This window comes from Mobula hypostoma, chromosome 5 (genome assembly GCF_963921235.1).
Source record: "Mobula hypostoma chromosome 5, sMobHyp1.1, whole genome shotgun sequence".
Taxonomy (NCBI): Eukaryota; Metazoa; Chordata; class Chondrichthyes; order Myliobatiformes; family Myliobatidae; genus Mobula; species Mobula hypostoma.
The window spans coordinates 783,164-801,665 of record NC_086101.1 but is presented as its reverse complement, the minus strand read 5'-3'; the positions used below and the strand labels follow the sequence as shown (position 1 = coordinate 801,665).

General features: G+C 47.0%; 1 protein-coding gene across 4 annotated transcripts; it reads right to left on the bottom strand.

Moving 5' to 3' along the window:
* Positions 1-1,405: 1,405 nt before the first annotated feature.
* Positions 1,406-18,276, bottom strand: LOC134346472 (zinc finger protein 229-like). 4 transcript variants are annotated; one of them, XM_063047842.1, is made up of 2 exons: positions 18,224-18,259; positions 1,406-11,473 (listed from the first exon to the last, which is right to left on the bottom strand). In XM_063047842.1, exon 2 carries the CDS (start codon positions 10,749-10,751, stop codon positions 9,438-9,440), a length of 1,314 nt encoding a protein of 437 aa, XP_062903912.1. In that variant the 5' UTR covers positions 10,752-11,473; positions 18,224-18,259; the 3' UTR covers positions 1,406-9,437. The 4 variants fall into 4 exon arrangements, 3 of the variants coding, with proteins under 3 accessions (XP_062903912.1, XP_062903914.1, XP_062903913.1); XM_063047844.1 differs by lacking the exon at positions 18,224-18,259 and adding an exon at positions 17,932-17,989; XM_063047843.1 differs by lacking the exon at positions 18,224-18,259 and adding an exon at positions 17,879-17,983.
* Positions 18,277-18,502: the final 226 nt, after the last annotated feature.

The following is an 18,502-nucleotide window of genomic DNA, read 5'->3' as shown; positions in this document are numbered from 1 at the left end:
AATATATAAAAGGCCACATCAGGAGCACCGGACGCAGTATATCACCCCAGTCAACTCACAGGTGAAGTGTTGCCTCACCTGGAAGGACTGTTTGGGGCCCTGAATGGTGGTAAGGGAGGAAGTGTAAGGGCATATGTAGCACTTGTTCCGCTTACACGGATAAGTGCCAGGAGGGAGGTCAGTGGGGAGGGATGAATGGACAAGGGAGTTGCGTAGGGAGCGATCCCTGCGGAATGCGGGGGGGGGGGAGGGAGAGATGTGCTTAGTGGTGGGATCCCGTTGGAGGTGGCGGAAGTTACGGAGAATAATATGTTGGACCCGGAGGCTGGTGGGGTGATAGGTGAGGACCGGGGGGACCCTATTCCTAGTGGGGTGGCGGGAGGATGGAGTGAGAGTGAGAGTGGTGTAAGGATTTTCACTCAGAGCGAGGTGTGTAGGAATGCTTCTCCACCACTGGGGAAATGTACTTCACTTGTCGGACCAAAATGGCATTTCTTTCTGTAACAAAATGGAACCTGTAGTGTATCAGAGTGCTTTGCTAATAATCTTCATGCAACATGATGCTGATGGTACCTGAGCACTTGAGTGCAGAACCGCAGCTGTGTTACTGGAGGAATGCCAAACATTGATTCAGCAGACAGAATACACCCTGTCCTTGGACTTGTGTCCGAAGGGGTGATGGTATTGTTTCTTTTGGATAAAGCTATTACCAGCACTTGGGCAGTGCTAATCTTCCCTTGCTGCAAGGAAACATAAACACACTTATGATTGATCCACTCCGAGTTAATTGTTGTCAGTGACCAGACGTAGTGAAAAGCTCCTTAACACCATCTCCTACCTGGACACTCACTCTTACCTGCACCCGCACCTTACTCCCCAACGCTTCGCCATCTCAACACTATACAACAATTCAGTAGAAACTGAAATACCCATTCCGTACATTGACTCTTCTCCACCATTCGATCATGGGTATTGGATGTTCCCTCCGAACCCCAAGCTGCTGCCTTCTACCGGTCACCTTTCATGGCCTTATTAATCAACAATCCACCAATTACTTACCTGAAGTCCATTACACCACAGGTGTTTGGGGCAGCAATGAAGGGATTGCAGAAGAGGTTCACCAGTATGTTGTGTGGATTAGAAGCTTGATCCACTGTGTAAAGAGAGTTTGGACAAACTTGGGCTGTTTTCTCTGGAGTGGAGGAGGCTCAGGGTGACCTGATAGAACTTGATAATTTATGAAAGATTGCGATAGAGTAGATAGCTGCCATTTTTAACCTTCTGGGTCACAATGTCAAATATCAGACAGCATGCATTTAGAGATGAGGGACCTGTGAAATTCATTGCCACAGACGGCTCAGAGGCCAAGTCATCCTGTTCAGTTAAAACATACATTGACCGGTGCTTGATTAGTAAAGGCATCAAAGGTTATGGGATGAAGGCAGGAGAATGGGTTTGAGAAGAAAATAAAAGACACTGGGACAGGTACAGAAAAAGGAAACTTTAGAGGGAGACGTGTCAAGCACAGACAGATGGGATAGAGTCCAATAGGGGTTCTTCTCTGGCACGGAGCAGTGGGGCTGAAGACTGGTTCATTTTCCACTCTTGGACCTTCACTGAGACCATTTCTCATCAGTACGTTTTACAAACAATACATTTCAATGTTCAAGTTCAAAGTAAATTTATTATCAAAGTGTGTTAACCAGATGCTATCGAACAATTCATTTTCTTGTTGGCAAGGCAACTCAATGCTCACCCCCAGCCTGGGGTCGGGAATGGGAACAATTCCAGAGGGGGAGGGCTGGGTAAGTCCTGGACTTTGTGAAGGAGCCCTTAACACCATCCTCCTCATTTCCCTTTTCCCTTCTCACTTCCCACCCTCACACTCCAGTGCATGTATTTGTGTGTGTGTGTGAGAGAGCGTGAGAGACAGAGAGAGCTGCCTGCCCAGTCACACACCATCAACAATGTCCTCTCCCCCAACACACTCACACTCCTCTGCACACAGCAATCCTCGCCAGCTCAAATGATCCAAATATTTTATACCCTCCCTCCTGCACCAACTCCTTAGCCACGTGTTAAAACTGTATAATCTTCTGATTCCTGGCAATTGGCACAGGTGGCAGACCTGAGAGCACAGCCTGGCATCTCTACTGTTCTAACTGAGCAAATGTAAAGAAGGGACAAAAAAAGTTCTCGACGCATGATGATTTCGTCTTCTCTGACTGAATGCTCTCCACACTGAAACCTCAAAATCTCCGCCCTGACTCTGTCCACTCCAACAATGACCGCTCCACTTGCTCCTGCCCAACTTTACAATCTTCTTCATAATCAATCCTGAATGCTGATTGGCCACTGCGGAAAGCTCAAAAATAACCTGCCCTAAACCATTGCCTTTAATACTCAATTGGCGAACCTGAGTGAATTACGTCTTTCTCAAGCTTCTGATCTCTCAAGTTAACGATGGGTCAAAGCTCGTTAAGGCGAGACAAGGATGAATAACTGATTGAAACCCATCCCATATTCAGAGCTAGTGACCACCCTCACCACAGTGTGAACCCGCCACTGTCTCTGCAGCGTGGATAAGTGTGTGAATGACTTCCCACAGTCTGAGCAGGCCTACATACTTTCACTGCTGAAAACAGTTCGGTGTATAGGTAGGTGAGATGAAAGTGTGAATTCATTCCCAGTCCAAACAGATGAACAGCTTCTCCTCAGTGTGAACTCTCTGATATTCATTCAGCTGCGATGACTGAGTGAATTCCTTCCCACGGTCTGAGCAGTTTAACAGTTTCTCCCCAGTGTTTGCTCGCTGATGTTCATTCAACTCTGGACTGAAAGTGATATATTTGAATGCACGCAGCGTAAGAATTAAAATGGATGATCTTGAAATTCAGCTACAGATTGGTAAGTATGATGTTGTGGCCACCTCTGAAACTTGGCTAAAGTATGGCTGCCAGTGGGAGCTGAACATCGAAGGATATATGGTGTATCGGAAAGATAGATTAGAGGGCAGAGGGGTGGTGTGGCCTTGTGTATAAGAAATAATATTAAATCATCTTTAAGCGATGACATAGGACCAGGAAGTGTAGAGTCTCCATGGTTGGAGGTAAGAAATGGCAAGGGTAAAAGGACCCTAATGGCAGTTGTATCCAGTCCTCCAAACAGCAGCCGGGATGTGGATTACAAATTACATCAGCAGATAGAAAAGGCATGTCGGAAGGGCAAAGTCATGATAATCGTTGGGGATTTTAACATGAAAGTGGATTGGGAAAACCAGGTCAGTACTGAACGTCAAGAGAGAGAATTTGCAACATGTCTGAGGGACGGCTTTTTAGAACAGTTTGTTGTTGAGTCCACTGGGGGATCGGCTGTGCCGGATCGGATGTTGTGCAATGATCCAGAGATGATAAGAGAGCTTATGGTTAAGGAACGCTTGGGGACAGTGATCAAAATATGATCGAGTTCACTTTGAAATTTGAGAAGAAGAAACTAAATTCCAACACTTGGTATTTCAGTGAAATAAAGGAAATTACAATGACATGAGAGGGGACCTGGTCAAGTTGACTGGAAAAGGACTCTAGCAGGAAGACAGCAGAGCAGCAATGGCTGGAATTTCTGCAAAAAAATTAGGGAAGTGCAAGACAGATATATTCTTAACAAGAAGGACACTATCATGCCTTACAAGTGAAGTCAGAGTCAAAGAAAAAGAAAAAGGAAAAGACAAGGAAGCAAAAGTTAGAGGGAAGATAGAGGATTGGGAAGCTTTTAGAAACTTGCAGACGGAAAATAAGAAGGTCATTAGGAAGGAAAAGATGAATTATGAAAGGAAGCTGGTGACTAATAAGAAGATACGAAAAGCATTTTTTAAGTACAAAGAAGGTTCACCAGATTGATTCCTGGGATGGCAGGACTTTCATATGAAGAAAGACTGGATGAACTAGGCTTGTACTCGTTGGAATTTAGAAGATTGAGGAGGGATCTGATTGAAACGTATAAAATCCTAAAGGGATTGGACAGGCTAGATGCAGGAAGATTGTTCCCGATGTTGGGGAAGTCCAGAACGAGGGGTCACAGTTTGAGGATAAAGGGGAAGCCTTTTAGGACTGAGATTAGGAAAAACTTCTTCACACAGAGTGGTGAATCTGTGGAATTCTCTGCCACAGGAAACAGTTGAGGCCAGTTCATTGGCTATATTTAAGAGGGAGTTAGATATGGCCCTTGTGGCTACGGGGATCAGGGGGTATGGAGGGAAGGCTGGTGCAGGGTTCTGAGTTGGATGATCAGCCATGATCATAATAAATGGCGGTGCAGGCTCGAAGGGCCGAATGGCCTACTCCTGCACCTCTCTTCTATGTTTCTAAGTATAACACGCTCTAAGGTTTCACTGCTAATGTAATTAGAGTAGTGATTAACGGGTCCCTTTTGGAATGACCAGTGGGGTAGCGCAGGGTTCAGTACTGGGACCGAAGCTGTTTACAATATATATAAATGATCTAGATGAGGGAATTAAAAGTAACATTAGCAAATTTGCCGATGATACAAAGCTGGGTGGCAGTGTGAAATGTGAGGAGGATGTTATGAGAATGCAGGGTGACTTGGACAGGCTGGGTGAGTGGGCAGATGCAGTTTAATGTGGATAAATGTGAGGTTATCCACTTTGGCGGTAAGAACCGGAAGGCAGATTATTATCTAAATGGAGTCAAGTTAGGAAAAGGGGAAGCACAACGAGATCTAGGTGTTCTTGTACATCAGTCACTGAAAGCAAGCATGCAAGTACAGCAGGCAGTGAAGAAAGCTAATGGCATGCTGGCCTTCATAACAAGGGGAATTGAGTATAAGAGCAAAGAGGTCCTTCTGCAGCTGTACAGGGCCCTGGTGAGACCACACCTGGAGTACAGTTTTGGTCTCCAAATTTGAGGAAGGACATTCTTGCTATTGAGGGAGTGCAGCGTAGATTCACAAGGTTAATTCCCGGGATGGTGGGACTGCTATATGTTGAAAGATTGGAGCGACTGGGCTTGTATACTCTGGAATTTAGAAGGCTGAGAGGGGATCCTATTGAAACATATAAGATTATTAAGGGATTGGACACGCTGGAGGCAGGAAGCATGTTCTCACTGATGGGTGAGTCCAGAACCAGAGGCCACAGTTTAAGAATAAGGGGTAGGCCATTTAGAACAGAGTTGAGGGAAAACTTTTTCACCCAGAGAGTGGTGGATATATGGAATGCTCTGCCCCAGAAGGCTGTGGAGGCCAAGTCTCTCGATGCTTTCAAAAAAGAGATGGATAGAGCTCTTAAAGATAGTGGAATCAAAGGTTATGGGGATAAGGCAGGAATTGGATACTGATTGTGAATGATCAGCCGTGATCACAGTGAATGGTGGTGCTGGCTCGAGGGGCCGAATGGCCTACTCCTGCACCTATTGTCTATTGTAATGGCTTCTCTGTAATGTTCCACTGCTGAGCTAATGGTTTCTCTGTAGCAGCAATGTTTGGGTTAAGACTAGAGATAATAGGGCATGCCAGCCAATGAACAGGATGTTGTTCTTTCTTGTGCGTCTGGGAGCCGGGAATTCACGGGTCTTTTGCTGGGGAGAGATGAGGAGGGAAGACGCGAATGGAGAGAGTTGGTAGACCTCGGATGGAGTGGACTTGGAGCGAGAGTCCAAAGGTCAGCGAGGATCGGAGGAGGTTGATGGTGGACAAACGGCTTATCAGTGAGCTCCAACATTGCCCAATAGACTGTTTCATGAGAATGGGCCCTTTCTCTTTTTTGTTTTCTTCACTAAACACATCGTCAAATTAAGAGTAATAAAGCTCAATCGTTTAATCGCATATTGTGCACTGTTTGTTATTTCGTTGTGCACTGTTTGTTATTTCGTTGTACTGATTTGTAACAGGGAACACTTCACACAGCATCCAGCCAAATGAGATTTCTCAAGTTTGGACGGGCCAGGGGCTATCATCCCCTATATTCATGAATGGTGAATGGTGGTGCTGGCTCGAAAGGCTGAATGGCCTACTCCTGCACCTATTGTCTATTAAGCTACAAGATGAAGCGAGAGTTACATAAGTATAGAAAGGGTAAAAGAAAGTTGAGGATAGATATAGGATGAATAGAAAATGATGCGGGAGATATTGTAATGGGAGACACAGAGATGGCAGAGGAACTGAATGCGTATTTTGCATCATTCTTCATGATGGAAGAGATCTGCAGTATATTGAATATTCAAGAGTGTCAGGGAAGTGAAGTACGTGCAGTGAAAGTTACAACTGAGAAGGTTCTCAGGAAACTTAATGGTTTGATGGTGGATAAATCTCCTGGACCTGATGGAATGCACCTTCGGGTTCTGAAGGAAGTAGCTGAAGAGATTGCGTAGGCATTACTCGTGATTCTTCAAGAATCAATAGATTCTGGCATTGTACCTGATGACTGGAAAATTACAAATGTTACTCCGCTATTTAAGAAAGGTGGGAGGCAGCAGAAAAGAAACTAGAGGCCTGAAAGCCTGAGTTCAGTGGGAAGTTGCTGGGATCGATTGTTATGGATGGGATATCGGGGTACCGGGAGGCACATGACATGATAGGCCAAAGCCAGCATGGTTTCCTGAAAGGAAAATCCTGTTTGACTAACCTACTGCAATTCTTTGAGGAAATTACAAGCTGGGTAGACAAAGGAGATGTAGTAGATGTGGTATACTTGGATTTTCATTGGGCCTTTGAAAGGTGCTACACAAGGCTGCTTAGCAAGATAAATCCCATGGAATTACAGGGAATTTACTAGCATGGGTGGAGCACTGGCTGATCAACAGAAAACAGAGTGGGAATAAAAGGATCCTATTCTGGCTGGCAGCCGGTTACCACCGGAGTTCCACAATGGTCGGTGTTTAGACCACTGATTTTTACGAAGTATGTCAATGACTTCGACTATTGGATTAATGGTTTTGTGGCTAAATTTGCCGATGATACAAAGATAGGTGGAGGAGCGGGTAGTGCTGAGGAAACAAAGTGCTAGCAGAGAGATTTAGATAGTTTCGGGGAACGGTCAAAGAAGTAGTCAATGAAATACAGTAAACACGAGGAATTCTGCAGATGCTGGAAATTCAAGCAACACACATCAAAGTTGCTGGTGAATGGAAGAGGTACAGTCGACGTTTCAGGCCGAGACCCTTCGTCAGGACTAACTGAAAGAAGAGATAGTAAGAGAGTTGAAAGTGGGAGGGGGAGGGGGAGATCCAAAATGATAGGAGAAGACATGAGGGGGAGGGATGGAGCCAAGAGCTGGACAGTTGATTGGCAAAAGGGATATGAGAGGATCATGGGACAGGAGGTCCGGGGAGAAGGAAAGTGGAGGGGTACCCCTAGAGGATGGGCGAGGGGTATAGTCAGAGGGACAGAGGGAGAAAAAGGAGAGAGAGAGAGAAAGAATGTGTGTATATAAATAAATAATGGATGGGGTACGAGGGGGAGGTGGGGCATTAGCGCAAGTTAGAGAAGTCACTGTACATGCTATCAGGTTGGAGGCTACCCAGTCGGAATCTAAGGTGTTGTTCCTCCAACCTGAGTGTGGCTTCATCTTTACAGTAGAGGAGGCCGTGGATAGCCATATCAGAATGGGAATAGGATGTGGCATTAAAATATGTGGCCACTGGGAGATCGTGCTTTCTCTGATGGATAGAGCGTAGGTGTTCAGCAAAACGATCTCCCAGTCTGCATCGGGTCTTGCCAATATATAGAAGGCCACATTGGGAGCACCGGACGCAGTATATCACACCAGCCGACTCACAGGTGAAGTGTTGCCTCACCTGGAAGGACTGTTTGGGGCCCTGAATGGTGGTAAGGGAGGAAGTGTAAGGGCATGTGTAGCACTTGTTCCGCTTACAAGGATAAGTGCCAGGAGGGAGATCAGTGGGGAGGGATGGGGGGGGGGGAACAAATGGACAAGTGAGTCGCGTAGGGAGCGATTCCTGCAGAAAGCGGGAGGGGGGGGGAGGAAAAGATGTGCTTAGTGGTGGGATCCCGTTGGAAGTGGCGGAAGTTACGGAGAATAATACTTTGGACCTGGAGGCTGGTGGGGTGGTAGGTGAGGCCCAGGGGAACCCTATTCCTAGTGGGGTGACGGGAGGATGGAGTGAGAGCAGATGTGCGTGAAATGGGGGAGATGCGTTTGAGAGCAGAGTTGATGGTAGAGGAAGGGAAGCCCCTTTCTTTAAAAAAGGATATCTCCCTCGTCCTGGAATGAAAAGCCTCATCCTGCGAGCAGATGCGGTGGAGACGGAAGAATTGCGAGAAGGGGATAGCATTTTTGCAAGAGACAGGGTGAGAAGAGGAATAGTCCAGATAGCCGTGAGAGTCAATAGGCTTATAGTAGACATCAGTAGATAAGCTGTCTCCAGAGATAGAGACAGAAAGATCTAGAAATGGGAGGGAGGTGTCGGAAATGGATCAGGTAAACTTGAGGGCAGGGTGGAAGTTGGAGGCAAAGTTAATGAAGTCAACCAGCTCAGCATGCGTGCAGGAAGCAGCGCCAATGCAGTCGTCGATGTAGCGAAGGAAAAGTTGGGGACAGATACCAGAATAGGTTTGGAACATAGATTGTTCCACAAAGCCAATAAAAAGACAGGCATTGCTAGGACCCATACGGGTTGGAAAGTGCATGGTAATGCATATTGGTGAAAGAAATAAGCGGGCAGATGAGTATTTAGATTGGGAGAGAATTCAAAATGCAGCGATGTAAAGGAACTTGGAAGTCCTTCTGCAGGATACCCTAAAGGTTAACCTCCAGGATGAATCGGTGAAGAAGGTGAATGGAACGGTGGCATTAATTTCTATAGAACATAAGAGCAGGGATGTGATGTTGCGGCTCTATAAGGCACTCATGAGAAATATTTGAAGTATTGTAGTTTAGGGCTCTTTATTTTAGAAAGGATATACTGACATTGGAGAGGGTTCAGAGAAGATTCACAAGAATGATTCCAGGAATGAAAGGGTTACCATACGAGAAGTGTCTGGTTTCTCTTGGGCTGTATTCCCTGGAGTTCAGGAGAATGGTGTCGGGCAAGTGGGGGGGTATCTCATTGAAACTTTCCAATGTTAAAAACTCTGAACAGATTAGATATGGGAAATTTATTTCCCATGGTAGAGGTGTCTATGACAGGAGGGCACAACTTCAGGATTGAAGGACATCCATTTGGAACAGAGATGAGGAGGACTTACTTTACTCTGAGGGTGGTAAATTTGTGGAATTTGTTGCCAAGTTATTGGGTGCATTTAAGGCAGAGAGAGATAGGTTCCTGATTAGGCAGAGCATCAAAGGGTATGGGGAGAAAGCAGGGAAGTGGGGATGACTGGACGAATTGGATCAGCCTATGACTGAATGGCGGAGTAGACTCGATGGGCCGAATGGCCTACTCCTGCTCCTATATCTTATAGTCTTAATTGAGATGTCTGAGTGAATCCTTTTCCACATTCAGAACAGGTGAGTGGCATCCCCCAGTGTGAATTCGCTGATGTATTTTAAAGTCAGATGACCGAGTGAATTCTTTCCCACAATCTGAGCAGGTGAACGGTTTCTCCCCAGCGTGAATTCGGTAGTGCCTCACAAGTTTGGATGACTGAGTGAATCCCTTCCCACATTCAGAGCAGCTGAATGGTTTCTCCCCAGTGTGAATTCGCTGATGTTCCTTCAGTTGAGATGAACGAGCAAAGCCCTTCCCACATTCAGAGCAAGTGAAAGGCCTCTCCCGAGTGTGAAGTTTCTGATGTTCCTTCAGATGAGATGACCGGGCAAATCCCTTCCCACATTCAGAGCAGGTGAACGGCTTCTCCCCAGTGTGAACTCGCTGATGTTCAGTCAGTTGAGATTGCCAAGTGAATCCCTTCCGACATTCAGAGCAGGTGAATGGCCATTCCCCAGTGTGGACTCGCTGATGATCCCTCATTTGAGCTGAATGGGTGAATCCCTTCCCACATTCAGAGCAGATGAATGGTTTCTCCCCAGTGTGATCTAACTGGTGTGTCAGTAGATGAGAATGCCGAATGAATCCTTTCCCACAGTCTGAGCAGGTGAACGGTCTCTCCGCAGCGTGAACAAACTGATGTTCTTTCAGATGAGCTGAATCGTTGAATCCCTTCCCACATTCTGAGCAGATGAATGGTTTGTCCCCAGTGTGAATTTGCTGGTGTTTCAAGAGCTGAGATGACCGAGCAAATCCCTTTCCACACTCAGAGCATGTGAATGGCTTCTCCCCAGTGTGAACTCGCTGGTGTCTCTGTAGGTCGGATGAGTGAGTGAACCCTTTCCAACAGTCTGAGCAGGTGAACGGCCTCTCCCCAGTGTGAACTCGCTGATGTAACTTCAGTACAGATGACCGAGCAAATCCCTTTCCACATTCAGAGCAAGTGAACGGCTTCTCCCCAGTGTGAACTCGCTGGTGTCTCTGCAAGTCGGATGAATGAGTAAATCCCTTCCCACAGTCTGAGCAGATGAATGGCCTCTCCCCAGTGTGAAGTCGCTGGTGACTTTGTAGTGTGGACGATTGAGTGAATCCCTTCCCACAGTCTGAGCAGGTGAACGGCCTCTCCCCAGTGTGAACTAACTGATGTTGTAGCAGGTGATTTGACTGAATGAATCCCTTCCCACAGTCTGAGCAGGTGAATGGCCTCTCCCCAGTGTGAACTCTCCGGTGTCTTTGTAGTGTGGACAATTGAGTGAATCCCTTCCCACAGTCTGAGCAGGTGAACGGCATCTTTTCAGTGTGAACTCGCTGGTGTTCATTCAGTTGAGGTGATTGGGTGAACCCTTTCCCACATTCAGAGCAGATGAACTCACTGGTTGAGTGTGTGAATGCCTTCCCACCATCCGAGCAGGTTACCGTTCTCTCACTGGTGGATTTTCAGATATACCTTTAGCATTGACCACAGAATGAATTGCTTCCCACAGTCACAACAGGTGGAGCATCTCACTATGGTGTGAACTTGCTGGTGTATCTTCAGACTGGATGACTGAGTGGTTCCCCTCCCTCACACAGAGCAGGTGAACAGCCTCCCCCCACTGTGAACTCACTGGTGTGTCTGCGGGTAGCCTGTGAGTGAATCTCTTCCCACACTGAGAGAAGGAGAATGATATCTCACGGCGATCAATTCTCTGCAATTCAGAAAGTCAGACGTTTGAATCCCTTGTACGATCAATGCAGCTGAAGAACTGATCTCCAGTGAACAAATGCTGGTGTGTTCTCAGCTCCCGGTTCCAGTGGATTTCACAGAGTTAAAACAGAAAACTTCATTTCAGAGACAGAATACATTACCAGCTGGAGATGTGATACTTCTTCATCACCAAGGATCGACCACAGATGTGTTGGTGTTACAAAGAAAATATTTGGTCACTCCTTAAATATCCAGACAGAGTCAGCAAAACTGATGTGTTGTTGTGTTTGAGATTCCCGTACACAAGTGTTCTGCCATTTCAAACCTGTAAAAATATTTGCAAAAGACATCAATGGGTGAAGGACAATATTTCAGGAGAGATTTTAGTCTGTGGTGAGAACATAAGATCATAAGAAATAGGAGCAGGAGTTGGCCATCTGGCCCGTCGAGCCTGCTCCACCATTGAATAAGATCATGGCTGATCTGGCCATGGACTCATCTCCACCTACCTGCCTTTTCCCCATAACCCTTAATTCCCCTACTGTGCCAAAGTCTATCCAACCTTGTCTTAAATATACTTACTGAGGTAGCCTCCACTCCTTCATTGGGCAGTGAAATCCACAGATTCACCACCCTCTGGGAAAAGCAGTTCCTCCTCATCTCCATCCCAATTTCCCCTGAATCTTGAGGCAATGTCCTCTAGTTCTAGTCTCATCTACAAGCTGAAACAACTTTCTTTCCTCTATCTTATCTATTCCTTTCATAATTTTACATGTTTCTCTATGATCTCCTCTGAATGTGAGCTGTGGCATCACAATTTTACCAATTTCAATTCAATTTGGGGGTACTCAACCTGAGATATACCCCAGGCTACTGTGGGAAGTGAGGGGATAATTGCTGAGCCTCTGGCGATGATCTTTGCAAATCAATAGGGAGAGGAAAAGCAGCAGATGATTAGAAGACATTGTTCCCTTTTCAAGAAAGGCAGTAGAGACAAGCCAGGAAATTACAGACCAGTGGTTCTTACTTCAGTGGAGGGGAAGTTGTTGGAGAAGCTCCTGAGAGGCAGGATTTATGAGCATTTGGAGAAGCGTAATCAGATGTGGGATAGTCAGCATGGCTCTGTCTAGGGCCGATCATGCCTTACAAACCTGATTGATTTCTTTGAGGATGTGACAAAACACACTGATGAAGGTAGAGCGTTGGATGTAGTGTACATGGCTTTCAGTAAGACTTTTGATAAGATTCCTCATGAGAGGCTCATTCAGAAAGTAACAAGGCAAGGATCAAAGTAGACCTTGCTTTGCGGATCCAGAATTGGTTTGCCCACAGAAGCCAAAAGGTGGTTGTAGATGGTCTGTATACTGCATGGAGGACGGTGACCAGTGGTGTTCTGCAGGGATGTGTTCTTCTCTTTGTGATTTTTATAAATGATCTTGACGAGGAAGTAGAAGGGTGGGTTAGTAAGTTTGCTGATGACACAAAAGTTGAGGGTGTTGTGAATAGTCTGGAAAGTTGTCCAGAGGTTACAGCAGGACATCGATAGGATGCACAACTGGCAGATGGAGTTCAACCCGGATAAGTGTGCTGTGGTTTATTTCCGTACATCAGATTTGAAGTCAGAATTCAATATTATGTTAGGACGCTTGGCAGTGTGCAGGATCAGTGGGATCTTGGGGTCCATGTCAATTTTACACTCAAAGCTGCAGAGCTGATTGACATTGTTGTTAAAAAGGCCTTCATCAACTATGGAACTGAGTTCAAGAGTGGTGAGGTAATGTTACAGCTATATAAAACCTTATTTATACCCCACTTAAGAGTATTCAGTTACCTCATTTACAGGAAGGATGTGGATACTATAGAAAGAGTGCAGAGGAGATTTACAAAGATGTTGCATGGATTGGAGAACATGCCTTATGAGAATAGGTTGAGTGAACTTTGGAGCGATGGAAGATGAGAGGTGACTTGATAGATGTGTATAAGATGATGAAAGGCATTGATCATGTGGATAGCCAGAGACTTTTTCCTAGAGCTGAACTGGCAAACATGAGGGGCATAGTTTTAAGGTGCTTGGAAGTAGGGTCCAAGGTAGGTTTTATTACACAGAGAGTAGTTGGTGCATGGAATGCACTGTCAACGATGATGGGAGAAGCAGATAACATAAGAGTCTTTTAAAAGACTCTTAGATATGTACATGGAGCTTAGAAAAACAGAGTGCAATGCGGTTGGGAAATCGAAGGCAGTTTCTCGAATAGGTTACATGGACGGCACAACACTGTGGGCCGAAGGGCCTCTAATATATTGTAGATTTCTGTTTCTATCTGCACTCATCTTCTAATAAGGCACGGATCAGACATTCTGACTGACCATCAAATTCTCTGACTGTAGTCCTGTCTTTATGAAAATGGGCTATTTCTGACCTCAATCAACCTGTGACCTGGCTCAATGAGTCTCTGTCGTTTGGTACTATTTCAAGTTCTGGTCATGTTCCACAACACTACAAAAAGCACTTGTACGATCATGTACGATCCTGAAGATTTACTAATTATTCGGATACCCTGCCACCAGCTGACTGACAGAGAGGAACCCATCGATGGCAATGCCAATGAATACAAAGTGGAGGGCAGTGGTTATTCTCATTGGAGTGTGACACTTTTGTGATGTGAAAGCCACAAGTCACTTGTCATCGAGGCAAAGGTGTTTCATATCGTTATTTACCCAGAGAGAAGCAAACCTGACGGAAAGTTTTATTTGCACACATCATTTATTGACATTTTCACTGACTGGAAGGTAAACTCTTCAACCCCGATTAACTGTGAACTATATTTTTGTTACGAGTTCAGATTTACATAGCTGGAGCTCGGCAGTGTTTGGGAGATACATCCGCTCGCATTTCCTTCGACTGTACGGGACAATGCCAGTACTATCGCCCATGGCTGCCCCTTTACCCAGAAACCCTCACGAAGAGAAACCTCGACACGAGGAAATCTGCAGATGCTGGAAATTAAAGCAACACAAACAAAAAATGCTAGTGGAACGCAGCAGGCCAGGCATCATCTCTAGGAAGAGGTACAGTCGACTTTTCAGGCCGAGACCCTTCGTCAGGACGAACTGAAAGAAGAGATAGTGAGAGATTTGAAAGTAGGAGGGGGAGGGGGAGATCTGAAATGATAGGAGAGGACAGGAGTGGAGGGGTGGATCTAAGAGCTGAAAAGTTGATTGGTAAAAGGGATACCAGACTGGAGAAGGGAGAGGATCATGGGACGGGAAGCCTGGGGACAGAGTGAAGGGGGGAGGGGAGCCCGGAAGGAGGAGAGCAGGCAACGAGTTATAGTGAGAGAGACAGAGGGAGAAAAGACAGAAGAAAGAAAAAAAAAGGGGGAAATATTAAATAAATAAATAAGGGATGGGGTATGAAGGGGAGTTGGGACACTAGCGGAAGTTAGGGAAGTCAATGTTCATGCCATCAGGTTGGAGGCTACCCAGATGGAATATAAGGTGTTGTTCCTCCAACCTGAGTGTGGCTTCATCTTGACGGTGGAGGAGGCCGTGGATAGACATATCAGAATGGGAATGGGACGTGGAATTAAAATGTGTGGCCACTGGGAGAAATTAAAATGTCCTTGCCTACCACCCCACCAGTCTCCGGATCCAACATATAATTCTCTGTAACTCCCGCCACCTCCAACAGGATCCCACCACTAAGCACATCTTTCCCTCCCCCACCTTCTGCTTTCCACAGGGATTGCTCCCTATGCGACTCCCCTTTCCGCTCCCCCCACCCCCCATCCCTTCCCACCGATCTCCCTCCCGGCACTTATCCTTGTAAGCAGAACAAGTGCTACACATGCCCTTACACTTCCTCCCTCACCACCATTCAGGGCCCCAGACAGTCCTTCCAGGTGAGGCGACACTTCACCTGTGAGTCGGCTGGTGTGATATACTGTGTCTGGTGCGGCCTTTTATATATTGGCGAGACTCGACACAGGCTGGGAGACCATTTCGCTGAAACACCTACGCTCTGTCCTCCAGAGAAAGCAAAATCTCCCAGTGGCCACACATTTTAATTCCACATCCCATTCTGACATGTCTATCCACGGCCTCCTCTTCTGTTAAGATGAAGTCACACTCATGTTGGAGGAACAGCACCTTATATGCCGTCTGGGTAGCCTCCAACCTGATAGCATGAATATTGATTTCTCTAACTTCCATTAATTCCCCACCTCCCCTTCACACCCCATCCCTTATTTATTAATTTAATATTTTTTACTCCCCACCTTTTTTATTTTCTCTCTCTCTGGGTGGTCCGAGCAGGCTTATGAGGCGCTCCAGGGTTGTTTTGAGGTGACAGACTGGCAGGCACACTCTGAGCCACATGGAGAGGATATTGATGGGCTCACAGAGTGCATCACTGATTACATCAACTTCTGTGTGGACTGCAATGTTCCGACAAGAACTGTCCTTTGTTATTCAAACAAGCCATGGGTGACAAAGGACATTAAGGGCATCCTGAACGCTAAAAAGAGGGCATTTAGAGATGGAAATAGGGAGGAGCTGAGGGCAATACAGAGGGACCTGAAAGCCAGGATCAGGAAGGCTAAAGACAGGTACAGGAGGAAGCTTGAGTGGAAACTCCAGCAGAACAACATGAGAGAGGTCTGGAGGGGGATGAGGACCATCACTGGGTTCCGGCAAACTAGCAACAGAGGAACTGAAGGCAGTGTGGACAGGGCCAACGAACTTAACCTGTTCTTTAACAGATTTGACATTGTAACCCCTGCCCATCCCCCACATGAGCCAGCCGTTGTTGGCCCCCAACCAACACATATTCCACTCTCCCCTCCTACCCCTCCTCACAGTCCCCCACCCTGCTCTCATGACTATACCTCTCCCCCACACGAAACCACCACGGTGGGCTTCACAGCTGAACAGGTGAGAAGACAGCTGAAACATCTCAACCCAAGCAAGGCTGCAGGCCCGGATGGTGTCAGTACTAGGGTGCTCAAAGCCTGTGCCCCTCAGCTATGTGGAGTACTTCGCCATGTATTCAACATGAGCCTGACGCTCTGGAGGGTTCCTGTGCTGTGGAAAACTTCCTGCCTCGTCCCTGTGCCGAAGACGCCGCACCCCAGCGGCCTCAATAACTACAGACCGGTGACATTGACCTCCCACATCATGAAGACCCTGGAGAGACTTGTTCTGGAGCTGCTCCGGCCTATGGTCAGGCCACACTTAGATCCCCTCCAGTTCGCCTACCAGCCCTGACTAGGAGTTGAGGATGCCATCGTCTACCTGCTGAACTGTGTCTACGCCCACCTGGACAAGCCAGCGAGCACTGTGAGGGTCATGTTTTTTGACTTCTCCAGTGTGTTCAACACCATCTGCCCTGCTCTACTGGGGGAGAAGCTGACAGCGAAGCAGGTGGATGCTTTCCTGGTGTCATGGATTCTTGATTACCTGACTGGCAGACCACAGTACGTGTGCTTGCAACACTGTGTGTCCGACAGAGTGATCAGCAGCACTGGGGCTCCACAGGGGACTGTCTTGTCTCCCTCTCTCTTCACCATTTACACCTTGGACTTCAACTACTGCACAGAGTCTTGTCATCTTCAGAAGTTTTCTGATGACTCTGCCACAGTTGGATGCATCAGCAAGGGAGATGAGGTTGAGTACAGGGCTACGGTAGGAAACTTTGTCACATGGTGTGAGCAGAATTATCTGCAGCTTAATGTAAAAAAGACTAAGGAGCTGGTGGTAGACTTGAGGAGAGCTAAGGTACTGGTGAACCCTGTTTCCATCCAGGGGGTCAGTGTGGACATGGTGGAGGAATACAAATACCTGAGGATACGAATTGACAATAAACTGGACTGGTCTAAGAACACTGAGGCTGTCTACAAGAAGGGTCAGAGCCACCTCTATTTCCGAGGAGACTGAGGTCCTTTAACATCTGCCGGACGATGCTGAGGATGTTCCACGAGTCTGTGCTGGCCAGTGCTATCATGTTTGCTGTTGTGTGCTGGGGCAGCAGGCTGAGGGTAGCAGATACCAACAGAATCAACAAACTCATTCGTAAGGCCAGTGATGTTGTGGGGATGGAACTGGACTCTCTGACGGTGGTGTCTGAAAAGAGGATGCTGTCCCAAGTTGCATGCCATCTTGGTCAATGTCTCCCATCCACTACATAATGTACTGGGTGGGCACAGGAGTACATTCAGCCAGAGACTCATTGCTCCGAGATGCAGCATAGAGTGTCATAGGAAGTCATTCCTACCTGTGGCCATCAAACTTTACAACTCCTCCCTTGGACGGTCAGACACTCTGAGCCCATAGGCTGGTCCTGGACTTATTTCAAAATTTACTGGCGTAATTTACATATTACTATTTAACTATTTATTACTATTTTCTATTATTATTCTACTACTATTTATTATTTCTATGACTATTACTATTTACTACTAATAATATTACTATTACTATTTATTATTTATGGTGCAACTGTAACGAAAACCAATTTCCCCCGGGATCAATAAAGTATGACTATGACTTTTCTCTCCTTCTGTCCCTCTCACTATAACTCCTTGCATGCCCTCCACCCTCCGGGCTCTCTCCCCCCAACACTTTCTCACTCGGCCTCCCGTTCCATGATCCTCGCCCTTCTCCAGCCTGGTAACGCTTTTGCCCATGAACTTTCCAGTTGCATCCCTCCCCCTCCCACTTTCAAATCTCTTACTGTTCTTTCAGTTAGTCCTGACGAAGGGTCTCGGCCCGGAACGTTGACTGTACCTCTTCCTGTAGATGCTGCCTGGCCTACTGCGTTCACCAGCAGCGAGAGAACCCACCCCACCAGCCATCGAAAGATGCAGGAATGCGCATGCGCCGGGAATCTGCCGGCAGCGCCAGGGCCCATGAGTGGAAAACTCGCCGGGGCCCGGGTCCAGATCGTGGGGCTGAGAGAGAGGGAATGGACCAGGACTGTCGTGGGGTGCAGCACCAGTGTGCCTGGAAATCACAGTAAATGTCCTTCGGTCGCGTTTCAGACGCCGGTGATTATGTTTCGCCTGGAGCCCGTTCTTACCTGCATCCGATTGATGTGAGGCGCTCCTCTACTCCGCGCATGCGTGATATCCGGGATGGGGCGCGACGACCACGCATGCGCGTTTGTTTAAACAGGAGAATATCGGCAGATGCGGAAATCCAAAGCAACTCACGCAAAATGCTGGAGGAACTCCGGGGGGAAGGCAGCAGCTATGCAGAGGAGTGAACAGTCAGCGTTTCAGACCGAGACCCTTCGTCGGGACTGGAAAGGAAGGGAGGGAGTCAGAATGTGGCGGACTGAAAACGGTAGAGGGGGAGG

What these genes read in the sequence shown, in the direction of transcription:
- LOC134346472 (XM_063047842.1), bottom strand. Translation starts at nt 10,751, where the DNA reads ATGCCGTTCACCTGCTCAGACTGTGGGAAGGGATTCACTCAATTGTCC.